Source organism: Osmerus mordax, chromosome 19 (assembly GCF_038355195.1).
Source record: "Osmerus mordax isolate fOsmMor3 chromosome 19, fOsmMor3.pri, whole genome shotgun sequence".
Lineage (NCBI taxonomy): Eukaryota > Metazoa > Chordata > Actinopteri > Osmeriformes > Osmeridae > Osmerus > Osmerus mordax.
In genome coordinates, this window is record NC_090068.1 from 5,712,349 (window position 1) to 5,727,990 (window position 15,642).

Consider the following 15,642-nt stretch of genomic DNA (forward strand, 5'->3'; position numbering starts at 1 on the left):
GGGTGAAGAGCCTTGCCCAAGGACACAACGTCATTTGACACGGCCAGGAATCGAACTGGCAACCTTCAGATTACTAGCCCGATTCCCTAACCGCTCAGCCACCTGACTCCTGCTCTTGTCCTTGGTAGTGGCAGCAGCATACCAGATCGTGATGGAAGAGGACAAGATGGACTCAATGATGGCTGTGTAGAAGTGCACCATCAATTTCTTTGGCTGGTTGAATTTCTTCAGGTGCCGTAGGAAGTACATCCTCTGTTTTGCTTTTTTGGTGAGGGAGCTGATGTTCAGTTCCCACTTGAGGTCCTGGGAGAGTATGATGCCCAGGAAGCAGAATGACTCCACAGTAATGACTGGGGAGTCGCACAGGGTGATGGGGGTGAGTGGGGCTGTATTCTTCCTTAAGTCCACAACCATCTCCACTGTCTTAGAGCTGTAGAGCTCTAAGTGGTTCTGGCTACATCAGGTCACCAGGTTGTCAACTTCCCACCTATAGTCAGATTCATCCCCACCAAAGATGAGCCCAATGAGGGTGGTGTCGTCCGCAAACTTCAAGAGTTTGACGGATGGATGACTGGAGGTGTAGCTTTTGGTGTACAGGGAGAAGAGCAGAGGGGAAAGGACGCAGCCCTGAGGAGATCCGGTGCTGATGGACCGGGAGTCAGAGACTTGTGTTCTTAGTTTAACGCACTGCTTCCTGTCAGACAGGAAGTCTGTGATCCACCTGCAGGTGGAGTCCGGTACGTTCAGCTGGGAGAGCTTGTCCTGAAGCAGGGCGGGGATGATGGTGTCGAAGGCAGAGCTGAAGTCCACAAACAGGATCCTGCATAGGATGCTGGGGAGTCCAGGTGCTGTAAGGTGAAGTGGAGGGCCATGTTAACTACGTTGTCCACAGACCTGCCGGCTCTGTAGGCGATAGCTGGATTTCTGAACAGCATGTCTGTCCTTTGGCCTAAATGCATGCGTTTGGTATGACACCTGCTGACTGACTACCTGTAGTACAAATAGATCTTGTGAAAAGCATTAATTGAATAGGGCAAATGACATAGCCTGCAACTATGCATTGATACATATGTATGACATTTGATGTATTTTATGTACATATGTATTTGTTAAGAAATACAAGTAAAGAAGAAATCAATAATTTGACAAACTAGGCTAATTAAACCTGAATGTCCTCTAGTTACCTGCCTACCCTTCAGAAATCGGGGGCGCGCTTGTTTCGGAGACCGCGCATTGTTGAGTTGAGGATAGCTACTTTTGGTCTGGTCCAGCAGCGTAGAGACATGGCTGCTCTTAGTAAGATACCGCACAGTTGCTACGAAATTGGACACACTTGGAATCCGTCATGTGTCCATTCTACCTTGGACATAACTGCAGGGGCTCTGGAGGTCTCTTTTAAAATATATGCACCGCTATATCTGGTGAGTTATGAAGTCCTTCACTGCACCAGCTGGCCAGCAAATTAACTATGCTAACATTAGTAGCTAGCTAGCTGGTGGTTGTCAGAGCTACAGTTAGCTAGCTGGTGGGGGCCCAAGTTTATGCATTCTACAATTTACAATCAAAGTAGCTAGTTAGACACTGGAAACATTCATATTCAGTTACTCTCTTCTCCTGTCTTTTCACTCATCTTTTACTCAAAGCAGTTTTAGCTAGCTAGCTGGCTTGCTGTCTACAGCAAATACGAAAGCTAGCGGTACTGTACCAAACGTAGCCTTCAAGTGTTGCCTACCACAGTATTGATTGAATGCGAGTAATCGCTAGAGCTAGCAACCTTTCACTTGTAGTTTAGTTTCCTTCTTGCTCAACGGAACTTCTCTTTTGTTCCTTGTTTCTACTCTTAGCACCCTAGTTAACATAATCTAACAACTGCCGAACCCAACTTTCAACTCGTTTATTAGCTGGCAACTAAATAACTAGCCAGCTGACTACTACTGACTGTGCTTGTCCGTCGTCAATACGAAAACAGTGTGTTGCTTCTTCAACAACATTGTTGTCTATTTTAGGACACTTGACTTGCCCCGAATTCTTCCTACTACTAATGTTGCATTAGAGTCTACATATTACACACTGCAACATACACACCCTGGGTGCACTGACATTGACTCGGGCTTTATTTCAGCACCCCTTGTTTCTCTCGGTCATATACACATTTATAGTATTATGTCTGTGACCAGGCCGCCAGTACATGTTTCCAGTTAGACCTTAAATCAGTGTAAGAGGCTTAGTGGTCTACTTGGGTATTCAGACTGAACTATTGTCAACAATCATCTAGTACACGTTTACCATATAAAAAATGTTTAGCAGCTTTATGCTATTGTCCTCTTTCTTCAATCAATCTATTTTGTACTTTGTCACACTGAATAGCCCACCTAACTGAAAGCCTCACTGTCCTTATTAGTATGTTTTGTGTCTGTTTTATCAAGGTCAACTAGCACACTCAGTGCAATACTATACTACTGTGTGTGTTGCAGATTGCAGCCATCCTTAGGAGAAGGAAGAAGGAGTACTACATGAAGAGACTGCTCCCCGAGATCCTCCAGTCCACCTCTTTCCTCACAGCCAACGGAGGCCTTTACATTGCCTTCTTCTGCATTCTCAGGTGGGTACACTCGCAGCATTCTTTGGCTGCATTTCGCTGTGCGCAAACACTACGTCCTTGATCCAGTCCACACACGTCGGACGCCCAATCAAAGTTTTCAGACATGACCCTTTGTCCCCCGTGCCGGGGTGGAAAGTCCACATGAAGGAGATGAGACAGATGGCTCGTGATACACCGACCGGTGTGACGTAATTTACGCAATCAAAAGAATGTGCAAGCCATTGCACTTTGAGACACATTTACATTTGGTCATTTAGCAGACGCTCTTATCCAGAGCGACTTACAGTAAGTACAGGGACATTCTCCCTGAGGCAAGTATGGTGAAGTGCCTTGCCCAAGGACACGTCTTTTTCATGGCCGGGAATCGAACCGGCAACCTTCTGATTAATAGCCTGTTTCCCTAACCGCTCAGCCATCTGACCCACAGACACACAGTCTAAAAAGTAATAGTGTACAGTGTGGCTTTTAATGATAGATCTATGTTTAGTGTTAAGCTGGTAGTCCTCTAACCTAGTTGGCCCCCTGATACACATAGCATTGTACGTAGCTAATGGCGTGTGTTTGTGTACCTTGCACGGTGTAGGAAACTATTTGGTGGGTTCTACTCATGGACGGCAGGGTTTGGAGCCGCGTTACCGGCGTCTTACATCGCTATCCTTTTGGAGCGGAAGAGCAGGTGAGACTCTCCCTCAGTAGTTCATGTTCAGCCAGCCCAGATAGAAAGAAAAACTGAGTGATACAGCTACTTTTACTGTGTCAGGTCGTAGGGCTATTTCTGAAATGTACTTTCTGTTCTCTCTCTCCTTCCCCCCTTTATACTTCCCTCTGTGCTCACAGGAGAGGGTTGCTGACAATATACATGACAAACCTGGTACAGGCTTTAGTTTGGTGTCGTTTTCAGTTTTTCAACGCGGCTCGATGTCCGGGCTGTCAAACAGACAGGCGTCTTGACTGTGTGCTCTCCTTCTCCAGGCCACCGAGACAATCTTCCGCATGGCCGTGACACGAGGCATCGTCAACCCACTCAAACACGGAGAGGTGACCTAACTGGCCTTGAACCCAGACTTGACACTGTGTGGAGGGGTACATGGATGGAGGGGTAGAGGGATGGGTGGGAGGTGGGTACAGAGATTGGAGGGGTAGAGGCGGCGATATGTGCCATGGGCGATATGTGACCCCCCCCCCCCCCCCCCCGCGTGTCTCTGTAGGTTCTCCTGTTCTGCATGACCGCATCGCTCTACATGTTCTTCTTCAGGTGAGGGAACCGGGGGCACCTGGGAGAGACAGTCCACACGTGTACACCGCCAAATCATTTGTCAAAATAATCATTTGATCGCCATCAGTTAATCACATCGGGCCGGCCTATGGCACTTGGGAGTTGTGAAAAGAAATGACGTTTTGAATCATTTCCCCCCAGGTGTAAAGACGGGCTCAAGGGCTTTGCTTTCTCAGCACTCAAGTAAGCGTTCACTGGATACAGACGTGCATTGTGGCTCCATGTGGCTCCAAGGAGCTCTAAGGAGTGGCTCTAAGATGAGACGGCTGACGGAGGTGGAGTTGACGAGGCTCTGTCCTATCCCCCAAGGTTCATCGTGGGGAAGGAGGAGATCCCCAACCACTCGGCCCTGACGGAGAGCGCCTGCCCTGACCCTCCTGAGACCAGGGTCGCCGCGGAGATGGAGGCGTCACAGGGGTCACAGACGGGAAGCCCCGATCCCAGTAGGAGATCGGGGCTGCTTGCCCTCACGAGACGGCTGCTCGAATCTGTGTGAGAATAAGTGCATGCGTTTGAGAGGAAAGCATTCATACACATTTGTAAGCTCACATACAGTTATGTTTGTTTTAATTTTTTTCAAATTGTTTCAAATTTTTCAAGATGCAAGCATGGTCCCAGACATAGATGTTGTAAACATTATCAGGAAAACTGCATCGCCTACTGTATCAAGGTAAGACTGGAAACCCGCTTCCCTCCTTTTGCTTCCTCCCTCAGAAACGTCAACGTTTACATCAAGACACTACTTCCCGTACACAACAGTAAATGGCTACATACAATTCGACGCGTTGTGTGTTTTTTTTCCTGTCCTCTCGTGCTGCTCAGGGCTTCGTCCGTATGTTCAGCGTGGGCTACCTGATCCAGTGTTGTCTGAAGGTTCCCTCAGCGTTCAGACAGGTGTTTACCAAACCCTCCCGCCTCCCCTCCCTGTTCTACAACAAGGAGAACTTCCAGCTCGGGGCGTTCCTGGGGTCCTTTGTCAGTATATACAAGGTATCTATCTGTCACCCTCTTCCAAACCCCCTCCCATTCACCCCCTCCTTTTGTTCTTTTTCTCGTGCCAAACTGTTGCAGAGTTGTGTCACATTTTTGTCCCCCTCTCCCAGGGAACGAGCTGCCTCCTGCGCTGGGTGCGCAACCTTGACGACGAGCTGCACGCCCTCATTGCGGGTAGGTCGCACTGTGTGCTCGCTGCGATCGGCAGAAGACAGGCGGGTGGCTTATTACAATGTTCGAACCGTTCACGGTTCCCTTCTTCCCTTCCCTCGTCCGCCCCTTCTCTCTCTACTTCTCCCCCCCCCCGGCCCCCCCCCCCCCTCCCCCCCATCTCTCTCTACTTTTGACGTCCTTCTCTCTCCCTCTTTTTCTCTCCCCCCGTGTTTTGTACAGGGTTCCTGGCTGGCATTTCCATGTTCTTTTACAAAAGCACATCGATCTCGATGTATCTCTTCTCGAAGCTGGTCGAGGTAAGACCGTGTTCATATTCGTGTGGGCCTGTGGGTGGAAAGCTCAATCATCAGCTTGCCAAGGGGAAAAAGAACTCCGATCATTGATTGGACAGGCGTGTTTTTAAGTCTTGCCGTGCCGTTTGTCCCATGTTAGACCATGTACTTCAAGGGGATCGAGTCCGGACGCTTCCCTTACTTCCCTCATGCCGACACTTTCCTCTATGCCGTCTCCACCGCCATTTGCTTTCAGGCGGTAAGGCGCCGACACACACACACACACACTAAAACTCTCTGTCTGCCTCAGAGCACGTAGTCTCCGTGTTGACGGCGCTGCTGCTGGTTAAAGATGCAGGAGCGAGCTGAGTCCCCACGCTCCTCTCTTGTGTTGCAGGCGGTGATGGAAGTCCAGAACCTCAGGCCTTCCTACTGGAAGTTTCTGCTGCGTCTCACCAAGGGCAGGTGTGTGTGTGTACGTACGTGTGCACGCGCGCGTGTCAGAACGTGCGCGTGTGTCGGACCTAAACGTCAAACGACACAAAGCAAAGTCCTAAAGACCCATAAAAGAGAATGAGGGTTACGTGTATTGAGTGACATGTGAGAATAACTTTCCTGTCCGTCTCCCCCACCCCCTCCCCCGCAGGTTTGCTCTGATGAACCGGCATGTTCTGGATGCGTTTGGGACGCAGGCCTCCAGGGACTTTAAGGGCTTTGTGCCCAAACTGGACCCCCGCTACACAACCGTGCTCACCCAGACTCTAGCCCCGCCGGGGGGCGATATCACCCTGGGATGATGACCTGGAGACCAGGCTCAGGGACCAGGCAAAGAGGACCCAGCCTGGTGGAGGAGGAGGGGGGCTGGAGCTGGTCCGACCTAACACCCCCCCACTCCCTTTATCCATGTGAAGCAGGCAGCCTGGCTGTCCGGATCTATATGACAGCATGGGCTTAAGTAATCCATACATTGTCATAGCAGCACTTAAACGGACATGAGTGATTATTTTGTGTGATTGATTGGGGGAGGGGGAGGGAGAGGTTGGAATATGCCATGGGGCTGTTTGGGGTAGGTGGGGACTAGCAGGCCAGAGGGAGTCTGGGAGATGGAGTTTTCCTTGCTTTTGACATGAAGAGTGGGCCTAACCATGACATGGGGGAGCTGGTGCATCACCGTAGGATGTGGAGTGACATCACGTGATTAGGTAGTCGATGTAACCGTTTTAGTTTTAACGGTTGAGTGAAGTTCGTCTGCCTTCGTTCCCGCGGCAACCAATCCTCTCTGACAGACGGGTCTAACAGTCGTTCTGGTGAACGTAGATCAGCATTTCATCTCTCACATGAATCGGCAACACTCGACCAATGTTTTGAATTTGGCCACACAGTGTGTGTGCGTGCGGGGGGGGGGGGGGGGGGGTCACGACTTGTAATGACTTGTAATGCTCTACCTCGTCAGATGTCCCAAGCTACTGGAGAGATTACAACCGGATAGTAGAGTAATTCCACATCCCAAATCAAGCCCTAAACCCCTAATCCCTTGGGCCGGACACTTTTGGAGATTTGAGAGGATTGGACAGGTGATCGTAGAGTGGAACGTCCAACCAGCGGGGCGGGAGGATCCGCCCCTCGTACACCTCTCTGATCCCCCTCGCCTCTCTACAAGTGCTCATGGGATAGCCGGAGGTCAGGGATTCGTTTGGGACGACGGCATCCTAGCCCTGTAGAATGTGCCGCTGTGTGTGTTAGACCTGGCTTCGTGTGTTTTACATTGAAAGGGCGCCCTGTTGTGCATTGACGTCAGGTTTCCTGTCGTCAAACCCAGCTTTACAAACACTCCCAACCTCCACGTCTCCCTGTTCAGAGGGAGGCCGTGATTGTGAAGAGATGCCATCTAACCGAAATCCCCCGTGTAGAACGTAGCAGAAATCGTTTTTAAATCTAGCAATATTATCAGCTATATGTATGATACACAGTTATAATCAAAAGCGTATACTGTGTGAAATACCAGTATGAATGTTTGTAAATGTATGTATAATAATTAAGGATTAGAAGAATTTGTCTTTGTTTTTAGAAGGTGCGATGGCTTTGCATTCAAATATTTTGTGGGAGGCTGCTGCGGTGGGTGCTACAGTGCTGTTGCTTCTCACCTGAGTCCACTGAGAAGCTGATGCACAGACTGGCCACTAGATGGCTTTCACTGACAACAAATAGATGACGGTTGAGAGAAGTTCGTTAATCAAACTCGGTAAAAGTAGACACCTCAAACAACAACAATCTTATACCATGTACAGGTACTTGTGAGACTAAAAGGTCCACAGCTCCAGAGAGCAGGGAAAAGCTCCTACGTGCTCGCTTGGATAGTGTCAGATGCTGGGCTGAAATCTGTCTGGACCACATAGTTACCGCTGCCTATTAAAAGTGCCCTGGGAACCCCCTTATACCGTTTACTTTTCCTAGAATAGATGATAGGGGTAGCCGAGAGTGTGTCACTGCCAGCACATTATGAATTAATGTCCTGCAGATGGATTTATTTTCGTCCGAAAACCAATTCATTAATGCATAGATTATGGGAAAAAGGTTTCAAATTATCCAAAAGGATGAAGCGTCAGGTGTCAAAATAATTCATTAACCTGGATGTTCACTGCGGTATTAATTTGTTCCTGTTTGGATCGGGCTATTTAAATGATTCAGTACTTTTGTGACTTGAAGCATCTCTTCTGAGCTATATGGGGTAGGTGTGTGTGAGCGGAGGAGGAGGGGAGTCGCACTAAAGAAGCACGCAGTCTTATTGGACGACCAGGACGTGGGCGGATGTACGGTGACGTTGCCCATAGCGGGGATTAACTTGTTTATGTCGCCATCTCTACAGCAATTATAGCACCGGACAGCTAGAACACACGACAGCACATATGCTTTAGGAAGATAATCATATCTTTCTTTGAATTAAATTAGACCGTATACAAGTCTGTGTAGCCGACATTGCGCAAACAGAAGCGGGGGCTATGTGTACAGTTGAGGCGCGCAGGTTGTGAAGGTGCACGAGGATGAAGGCTGGGGAACGCAGGATGGGGTTACTTGGTTGATAACTTGTGAATGAAATGGGGGCCGATGCTAGTAAAAGCAACAAGGTGAGTAAGTGAATCTAAGTCAAGTATATAAGAACTGCTGCATGTTTGAACGGTGACGCACATAACGGGGGTTCCCAAAACCTACCCAGACCGCGGCGGGCATGCTTGAAACTGCTGGAAGTTGTAGAATTCGTGGAAAGAGTGGTGAAGTTTGAAAAGCAGCAGAGCCATGAGGGTTTACACTCCATATACATTTAGATCTGACGCATCACACCCAATCTAAGGGTGGATGTGCGATTTGATAAAATATGAGATATGAACGTGGACAGTTGCAGATCTTCTTCCAATGGCCTTATATGGTTTAGGTGGATATTTATAGATTTCTCACTGTACACAGCACAGATGATAATGACATCTTGGATGGTTGAACATGCACACGAAGCTTGCGCTAGAATGCACCAAACGCCACGCTCTGTTGCCCAAGAGGCGCATGTGACAGTAGAGTCCGTTCAGTAGAACAGATGAATCTAGGCCACGCTTCTTTTCTCTCTGGTAAACGTCGCATCACGGAACTTGGCGCGAGTGTCTATGGGGTGTACTGAATCTCCGTTAATGCGTGACGCACGCAGGAGCCTCGGGGGCCATGGTTCGGGTCCCCGGAACCACGACAAACTATGAGTAGGCTAATCTGAGATATCAAAAATAGGAAGAAGAAAAAAAAACGTGCCCCTCAGCTTTGAAAAAGAGTACAATATGGGTGGAGACTCATACTCTGGACTCTGTGTCTAATAAAATAGTTATATCATCTTAGTCTCTGTTGGGAGCTGGCAAAATAAGTCCCTGCAAGTAACTAAGAAGACCACCTCTGAAACTCAGTCTCACAGTGTCGTTGAGGACAGGCTTTCTTTTACTGACACATGGGGTGATTGGGCACATTGTTGTAGCCTTCATACGGACGATATATCCGAAGGATTTCTCACATGCCCACTTTAAAATGAGCAGCAGTAATACATGGGTAGGAAACTGCAAGGGGGGGGGGGGGGGGGGGGGCTTTTCTTTGTATTTCATACTAGACTAAACCACTGGTTGGGCATTGTTATTTCATGCAGATATCCCTTCTCCCCTCCCTCCCTCCGTGTAGAGGCCCACCCTGGAGCAGGAGGATGGCCAGTGCTCCTCAGGCTGGCGGGGGTTCCTCTCCAGCGTGGGTCTGTCTCTCCCAGCAGGCCTGTGTCGCCTGGCCCCCTCAGCCCTGCGTCTGGGCCACCGACGGATGCTCCAGGACAAGGCCCCCTCCATACCGGACCACGTGCTGGGCCTGGGGGCGGTGGGGCCTGACAGGCTGAGGGCCGAGTGGAGCCTGCCCGGCTTTGTCTCCATGTTTCTGCCTGAGTTCCCCCACAGAACAGTGCCTGTGCACGAACACTTCCAGGTGGGCAGCTCTTCTTGGCTCGCTCGCTTTAGCACACACAGGCACAAACACAATCTATCGATTTATCCATCTTTTTAAACGTTTTACATTTTTATTGCGACATAAAACTGTGCTAAAAAAAGAAGTGATCACTTTCAGAAAGCAGTATGAAGTCTGTTAAACCTCTCCTCTCAGGTGCTGGGTTATATAGCCAAAGGCTCTTTTGGGCCCATTCTGAAGGTTAAGGACAAAACCAAACAGAAAACCTATGCCGTCAAAGTAAGACACCTCTACCTATAGTTGTGTGTCTGTTTGTGTGTGTGTTTCATTGGGTGTGTCTGCAGTTCTTATCTACCAATATAATTTGAAAAACGAATTTGACAAAACTAATCATTCATTCGACATGCACAAATCACTGTTTGCATCTTTAGTATGTAAATCTTCAAATGTTTTGGGTATATGTGTGTCCTCAGATGATTCCCAAGTCAGAGATTCTAAGACTCGGAGTTCTGGAACAGTCAAAAGAGGAGGTGATTGTGCAGGTGAGAGCAGATCATGTCTCTAGGTACTGTATGAACTGAGCCAGTCTCCAGGCAGTGGGCCATTTTGTCCAGCTTCGTCTATTCACACAACTGGCTTTGTTCCCGTGGAGAGCCAGTAATTCCCTTGCGTAATCTCTGTCGCTGTCAGAGGTGGTTGGTTGGTGGGCCACGATGCGAGACACCATGAGAACCGGTACCTCTATCTGACCCCTGTAGCCTTGTGTCAGCCTGACCTCTGAACTCTGCCCTCAGCGTCAGGTGCGTCACCCATTCGTCCATGACCTCCAGGACTGCTGGCAGACACAGCGACACCTCTACATTAGTGAGTCACAAAGGGAACAGTTAGACCCTGACCCTACCACTGTCCTAGCACCAGTCCCTGACCCTACCACTGACCGTTATCCTACCACTGTCCAGCCCCTGATCCTTATCCTACCACTGTCCCAGCCCCTGATCCTTATCCTACTACTGTCCAGCCCCTGACCCTTATCCTACCACTGTCCCAGCCCCTGACCCTGACCTTTATCCTTCCACTGTCCAGCCCTTGACCCTAGCACACTATCTCTGCTCCTGACCTTAGCACACTGTTTCAGCCCCTGACCCTGGCACACTTTTACAGAACCTACCACTGTCCCTGCGCTTGCCCATAACACCCTGTTCTAGCCCTAGACCGTAGGACTCTGTCCTAGCCCCTAATCATAGCACCCTGTCCTAGACCGTAGCATGCTGTCTTGACAGGTGCTACTTATTTTTTGCCTATCTTAAAAAACTGCTTGCTGATTCAACAACACCTTGCATCAGCAAGCAGCTGCTCTCATCTCCCCCCCCCGACCTCCACTCTAACTCGCTCTGATTCAGCCACCGACTCAGAAAATATGACCCAGTTTCCTCCTCTTCCAATCCCCCCCTCCGCTGAGCCAGCCCTAGGACCAGATGTTGACTGCTGCTACCGCTCAACTACTGTGCTTGCATCTCAGCCACAGGAGTTTACCCTCTAGTTCACCACCTCCTCAAATTTCTCCCAACAGATGACACCTTTTTGTGTGTGTGTGTTTGTGTGAGAATCAGTAGCAGAAGAGCCTGACACCTCCTGTCACATCCTAGTGTCTCCCATCACTTGCGTCACCGTATTAAGTGTCTTCACGCCAGACAAGGGTTCAAATTAATTGGTCAAATACTGAAGGTGTGCTTGATTTAGTTCACCCTGCAGGTAAACCCTAACCCGATGTTGCAAGATGGCTTGTCGCACAGAACCATCTGTGAAGTCGTCCTTGGAAACTGTTTGGCAAAGGGGAGGCACCTATCAAAAAAGACTTTCTGGTGATTGGATTAACCATCAGTCTATCACGGTTTATCACGGGTTAACTTCAACCACACCAGTAGCTGCCAGTAGTTTCTCATAGGATGCTGATTGGCACTGTGGTTCCGACACAAACCGATAACTTGGAGCTTGGCAAGATAGATTGTCGCGTGGTCGTGATCTCGCAATTCCAGCTCTCTCGCGAGGTTAGATAAATCAAGCGTACCTTCACCAAACAAAACACAGTGTTTGACGAATGTATTTGACTCTGCTGCACACCTGTTTCGAGTGCTGTGGTAACCCTCCCCTGTGGCTCCTCTTCAGTGTGTGACTACTGCAGCACGGGAGACCTGTACACATACTGGGTGATGATTGGCCAGTTTGGAGAAGACACAGTGAGGGTTTTTGCAGCTGAGTTGGGCTGTGCTCTTGGTGAGTTCACACACGTACAAAAGACATGTTTTCCGACACCTTTTCCACGCACACTTCTGTCTACCTGCCTCTGAGTGTGGGCCCAGCATTAGTGTTGTTAGAAACAGCTTCTTCTTCTCTTTTTTTTTTACAGGTTTTCTCCATGACTTTGGAATCATCCACAGAGATGTAAAGGTAAGAGGCAGTTCATTTGATTTGCCATTTGTCAGTGTGAATATATACAATATTATTTATTTATTTACAATTTGTCTTATTGCTGTCATTTCTTTTATAGATGGAGAATATCTTGCTGACAGAGAACGGTAAAAGAATAAGCTTCTGGTTATTGATCACCAGGTGGCAGTATTAGCATGGTTTTCCTCAGAATATTCTGGAAAATGTCTCCACAAAGCAAACTACCCTAACATCAAGACCTATTAAATATGATAAATTACACATCCAATACTAATGTTTTAAATAGTAAAAACATTAGTTAGTTGAATTGAGTGCTGTCTTTAAATTTAGCTTAAATTTGAACAACCTTGTTTAGAGAATACTGAATTACAATCAAAACAGTCATAACGGGTGGAGATCACTCAGGGTATTTATGTGGTATGTTTGGTAAATGTTCCAGGACACCTCCGTCTGGCAGACTTTGGCCTGTCCCGGCGCCTGGAGAGAGGAGGAAGAGCCTTCACCATCTGTGGAACCATCCAGTACATGGGTGAGAGCAGGGAATCAGTCTTCCAGGCCTGGATCCTGGAGATCATCGAAATTTAAACCAAACTTTATTTGTAATGCTTAGAGAATCAACAGATATGCTGTACCCCCCTCCCAGGGACTTGGGACCCTGGCACAAAAACAAATGCTATTTGTGGTATGTCAAATGGCTGATTTGGAAAGATATCCTCACATGATAAAATGTGAGTCACGTAGTCAAGTCGTTTTCTAGGGAAGCTTCATTCAGTTAAGAGGCAAAGAAGATGGAACACATACAGATTGATACGTTGATGCGTCCTGTACCATGAATGATGTTGTGTTAAACCACGTACACGCGTGTGTGGAATGTATACAGGACGTGACGTGACTAGTCCGATACGGTCCAGTAAGTATGCTCTGTCTCCTCAGCCCCAGAGGTGCTGAGTGGGGGACCCTACAGCCACGCAGCTGATTGGTGGTCGCTGGGCATCCTGCTCTTCTCATTGGCTACTGGGAAGGTGAGGTCATTTTACAGTGTGTGCCATCATGTGTGGATGAAGCGTGTCGATGTATTCTATGTATGAACATTGGACTGAGTCAGTGCCCTTTTATTATTTATATAATAAATACTATAATATAATGGTTATTCCTCATTGTAGTAGGAGTTGAATGGTTATTAAGAAATGCCTTGTAGCTATTTATAGAGGACCGACTAACGGCAGACAGTCTTTTACAGCTCTGACCTAAATGTGTCTTTTTTGCCTCTTTCTCTGTTTCCCTCTGTCTCTACAAACCGATCTGACTTTTTTCTCCCATGTCTCATCTATCTCTCTCTCTCTCTCTCTCTCCCCTCCCCCCTCTGTCTCTCTTTCTCCCCTCTCTCTCCCCTCTCTCTCTCCTGCTCCCTCCCTCCAGTTTCCAGTGCCTCCAGAGCCAGACCACTGCAGCATGCTGAGGAGGGTGAGGTGTTTCCCCTACGAGATGCCCCTCAGCTTCAGCCCCCCGCTGGCTCTGCTCCTAACAGAGGTGTCCACACACACACAGACACACACACACACACACACATGATGAGCCCACACACACATATATCAAGATGGCGACGGTTCCATCTTGCCTCCTGACCCCTCTCCTCCCCGTCTCTCTGCTTCTCCCCCTGGTCGCAGCTGCTGTGTAAGACGCCAACCCGCCGCCTGAGGACCCTGGAGCGTTTTAAACGCCAGACCTTCTTCTTCGGTTCCACCTTCGACCTTGTCCTGCTTCAACGCCAACCTGTAGAGGTCAGTGATCAGTCAAATACCAACCCAATAACGTGTATGCAAATAAGACAAATAATCAACCCAGTAATTAAATATTGGGCATTTACTGTATACACAGTATTGATTTCACAAATGGGAATGCACACGAATGATTTTAACGATTTGTGAAGGTCTAGGAGGACAAGACGTGTCATTGATCTGCTTCTTCGCTGTTGCCTAGGTGATCCTGGAGCTGAGGGAGAGACCAGACAGAGCAGCCAAAGCCCGACGAGGCCTCACTCTGTCTCTGCAGCCTCTCAAGGGCTTCGACTACGACGGCCTTCTCAGCCCCCCCGCCACGCCCGACACGCACCTGGACCCCGACGGGCACGCTGCCACGTGGGCCGAAACCCCCCTTCCCGGCCCCCACTGGAGCACCCAGGAGCCAGCGCCCCAGGGGAACCTCCCAAAGAGGGAAGTGTTTGTGTGAGAAGACCGTCCGGACCCTTTGACTAGTATCGCCTCACAGTGGCTTACATGTGTGCATGGCATGACTCTCTCACTCTCGCACACAGACACACACCTTGTCCCATTGAAGACTCTTTCCTACATGCTGCCTGAGATGTGTGTCTTCTCCAATCATGAGGAATACATAGAATACACTGGAAGCTCTGAGCTCAGAAGTGTCTAAAATTAGACCGGCAGATCCTCATTGACTGAAGATATACCAAAATAATGTTCTATATGCAGGCAACTGCAGCATGACCCACCCAGAACCTCCCCTCACAGTGACTTCCTGTTTATTTTCCCCGCCCCTTTGCGTCCAACCTCTTTTGCAGTGAAGAAAGCATTGGCCAATGATTTAAAGGGGTGTGTGTTGCCCACACCTCTGATATCTACACACTCAAACACACATATTCAGGTTTTAACAAGGTAATATTGTTTACTTCCAGCATGGATTTTTTGGACCTAGGACTAGGGCTTTGGATGAGCCATACTGTAGCACCTCTATGCACTTGCCTGACTGATTATTTTCTGATTTTATAAAAGACTGCCCTAATGTGAACCCAGTATGCCTATTACACCTGATCCCGGTCTTACTTATATGTCATTAGAATGCTTGTTTATAAGATTATCTGTGGAATTTATTTAGAGTATTTTGGATGCAATTCAGTTTGGATCTGTGTTTTTAAGTGGCTATTGCCAGATGTTTAACTCAGTATTTTTCTAATTATATACTGGTAACTCAGATGGAAATATTAAACTGTTTACACCTTAGATCAAGTGTTGGTGTCACCTGTGTGTGTGTGTGTTCTCTGGAACAGGATGTTCTCTGTATTTAAATGAGACTGCTGATTTATCGATTTAAAGAAGCTAGAACTTTCCTTTCCGTTCCCTTACATTAGAATAAGAGATAGGAGGGAAGGATTGAGGAAAGAAGAGGTGGAGATTTTAGGTGCGGAGGGGTAATGCCATGTCATAATGGTCTGTTTGCAGGGCAGGGGTTGGTGGATGCACGGTTATGCGGGCATCACACAGCACACATGGAAGGCAGACCCCAAAGAGTCGTGATGCTGATGCAGGCGATGACATCACGATCTCGCTATCCGCGCATGTCTTATGAATATGCTGATTACGTGATGACGCTAGGCCCCGCCCCTG

The 15,642-nt window shown here is 48.4% G+C and overlaps 2 protein-coding genes across 4 annotated transcripts; both read left to right on the top strand.

Moving 5' to 3' along the window:
- Window positions 1-1,262: 1,262 nt before the first annotated feature.
- On the top strand, window positions 1,263-6,318 carry tmem135 (transmembrane protein 135). The gene is made up of 15 exons (XM_067257229.1): window positions 1,263-1,421; window positions 2,475-2,602; window positions 3,186-3,278; window positions 3,440-3,473; window positions 3,575-3,640; window positions 3,811-3,857; window positions 4,020-4,061; window positions 4,188-4,370; window positions 4,479-4,548; window positions 4,701-4,868; window positions 4,982-5,045; window positions 5,265-5,341; window positions 5,478-5,576; window positions 5,715-5,782; window positions 5,964-6,318. Exons 1-15 carry the CDS (start codon window positions 1,284-1,286, stop codon window positions 6,112-6,114), a joined length of 1,428 nt encoding a protein of 475 aa, XP_067113330.1. The 5' UTR covers window positions 1,263-1,283; the 3' UTR covers window positions 6,115-6,318.
- A 1,689-nt stretch (window positions 6,319-8,007) lies between these two features.
- On the top strand, window positions 8,008-15,622 carry rskrb (ribosomal protein S6 kinase related b). Of its 3 annotated transcripts, none has more exons than XR_010878950.1 (14): window positions 8,008-8,442; window positions 9,524-9,814; window positions 9,989-10,072; window positions 10,267-10,335; window positions 10,588-10,657; window positions 11,960-12,067; window positions 12,201-12,241; window positions 12,342-12,369; window positions 12,681-12,770; window positions 13,175-13,263; window positions 13,661-13,771; window positions 13,909-14,022; window positions 14,222-14,913; window positions 15,478-15,537. XR_010878950.1 is itself a non-coding variant. In XM_067256699.1 (14 exons), exons 1-14 carry the CDS (start codon window positions 8,413-8,415, stop codon window positions 15,602-15,604), a joined length of 1,497 nt encoding a protein of 498 aa, XP_067112800.1. In that variant the 5' UTR covers window positions 8,008-8,412; the 3' UTR covers window positions 15,605-15,622. The 3 variants fall into 3 exon arrangements, 2 of the variants coding, with proteins under 2 accessions (XP_067112800.1, XP_067112801.1); XM_067256699.1 differs by having other exon boundaries at window positions 14,222-14,466; window positions 15,478-15,622; XM_067256700.1 differs by lacking the exon at window positions 15,478-15,537 and having other exon boundaries at window positions 14,222-15,435.
- The last annotated feature ends 20 nt before the right edge of the window (window positions 15,623-15,642 follow it).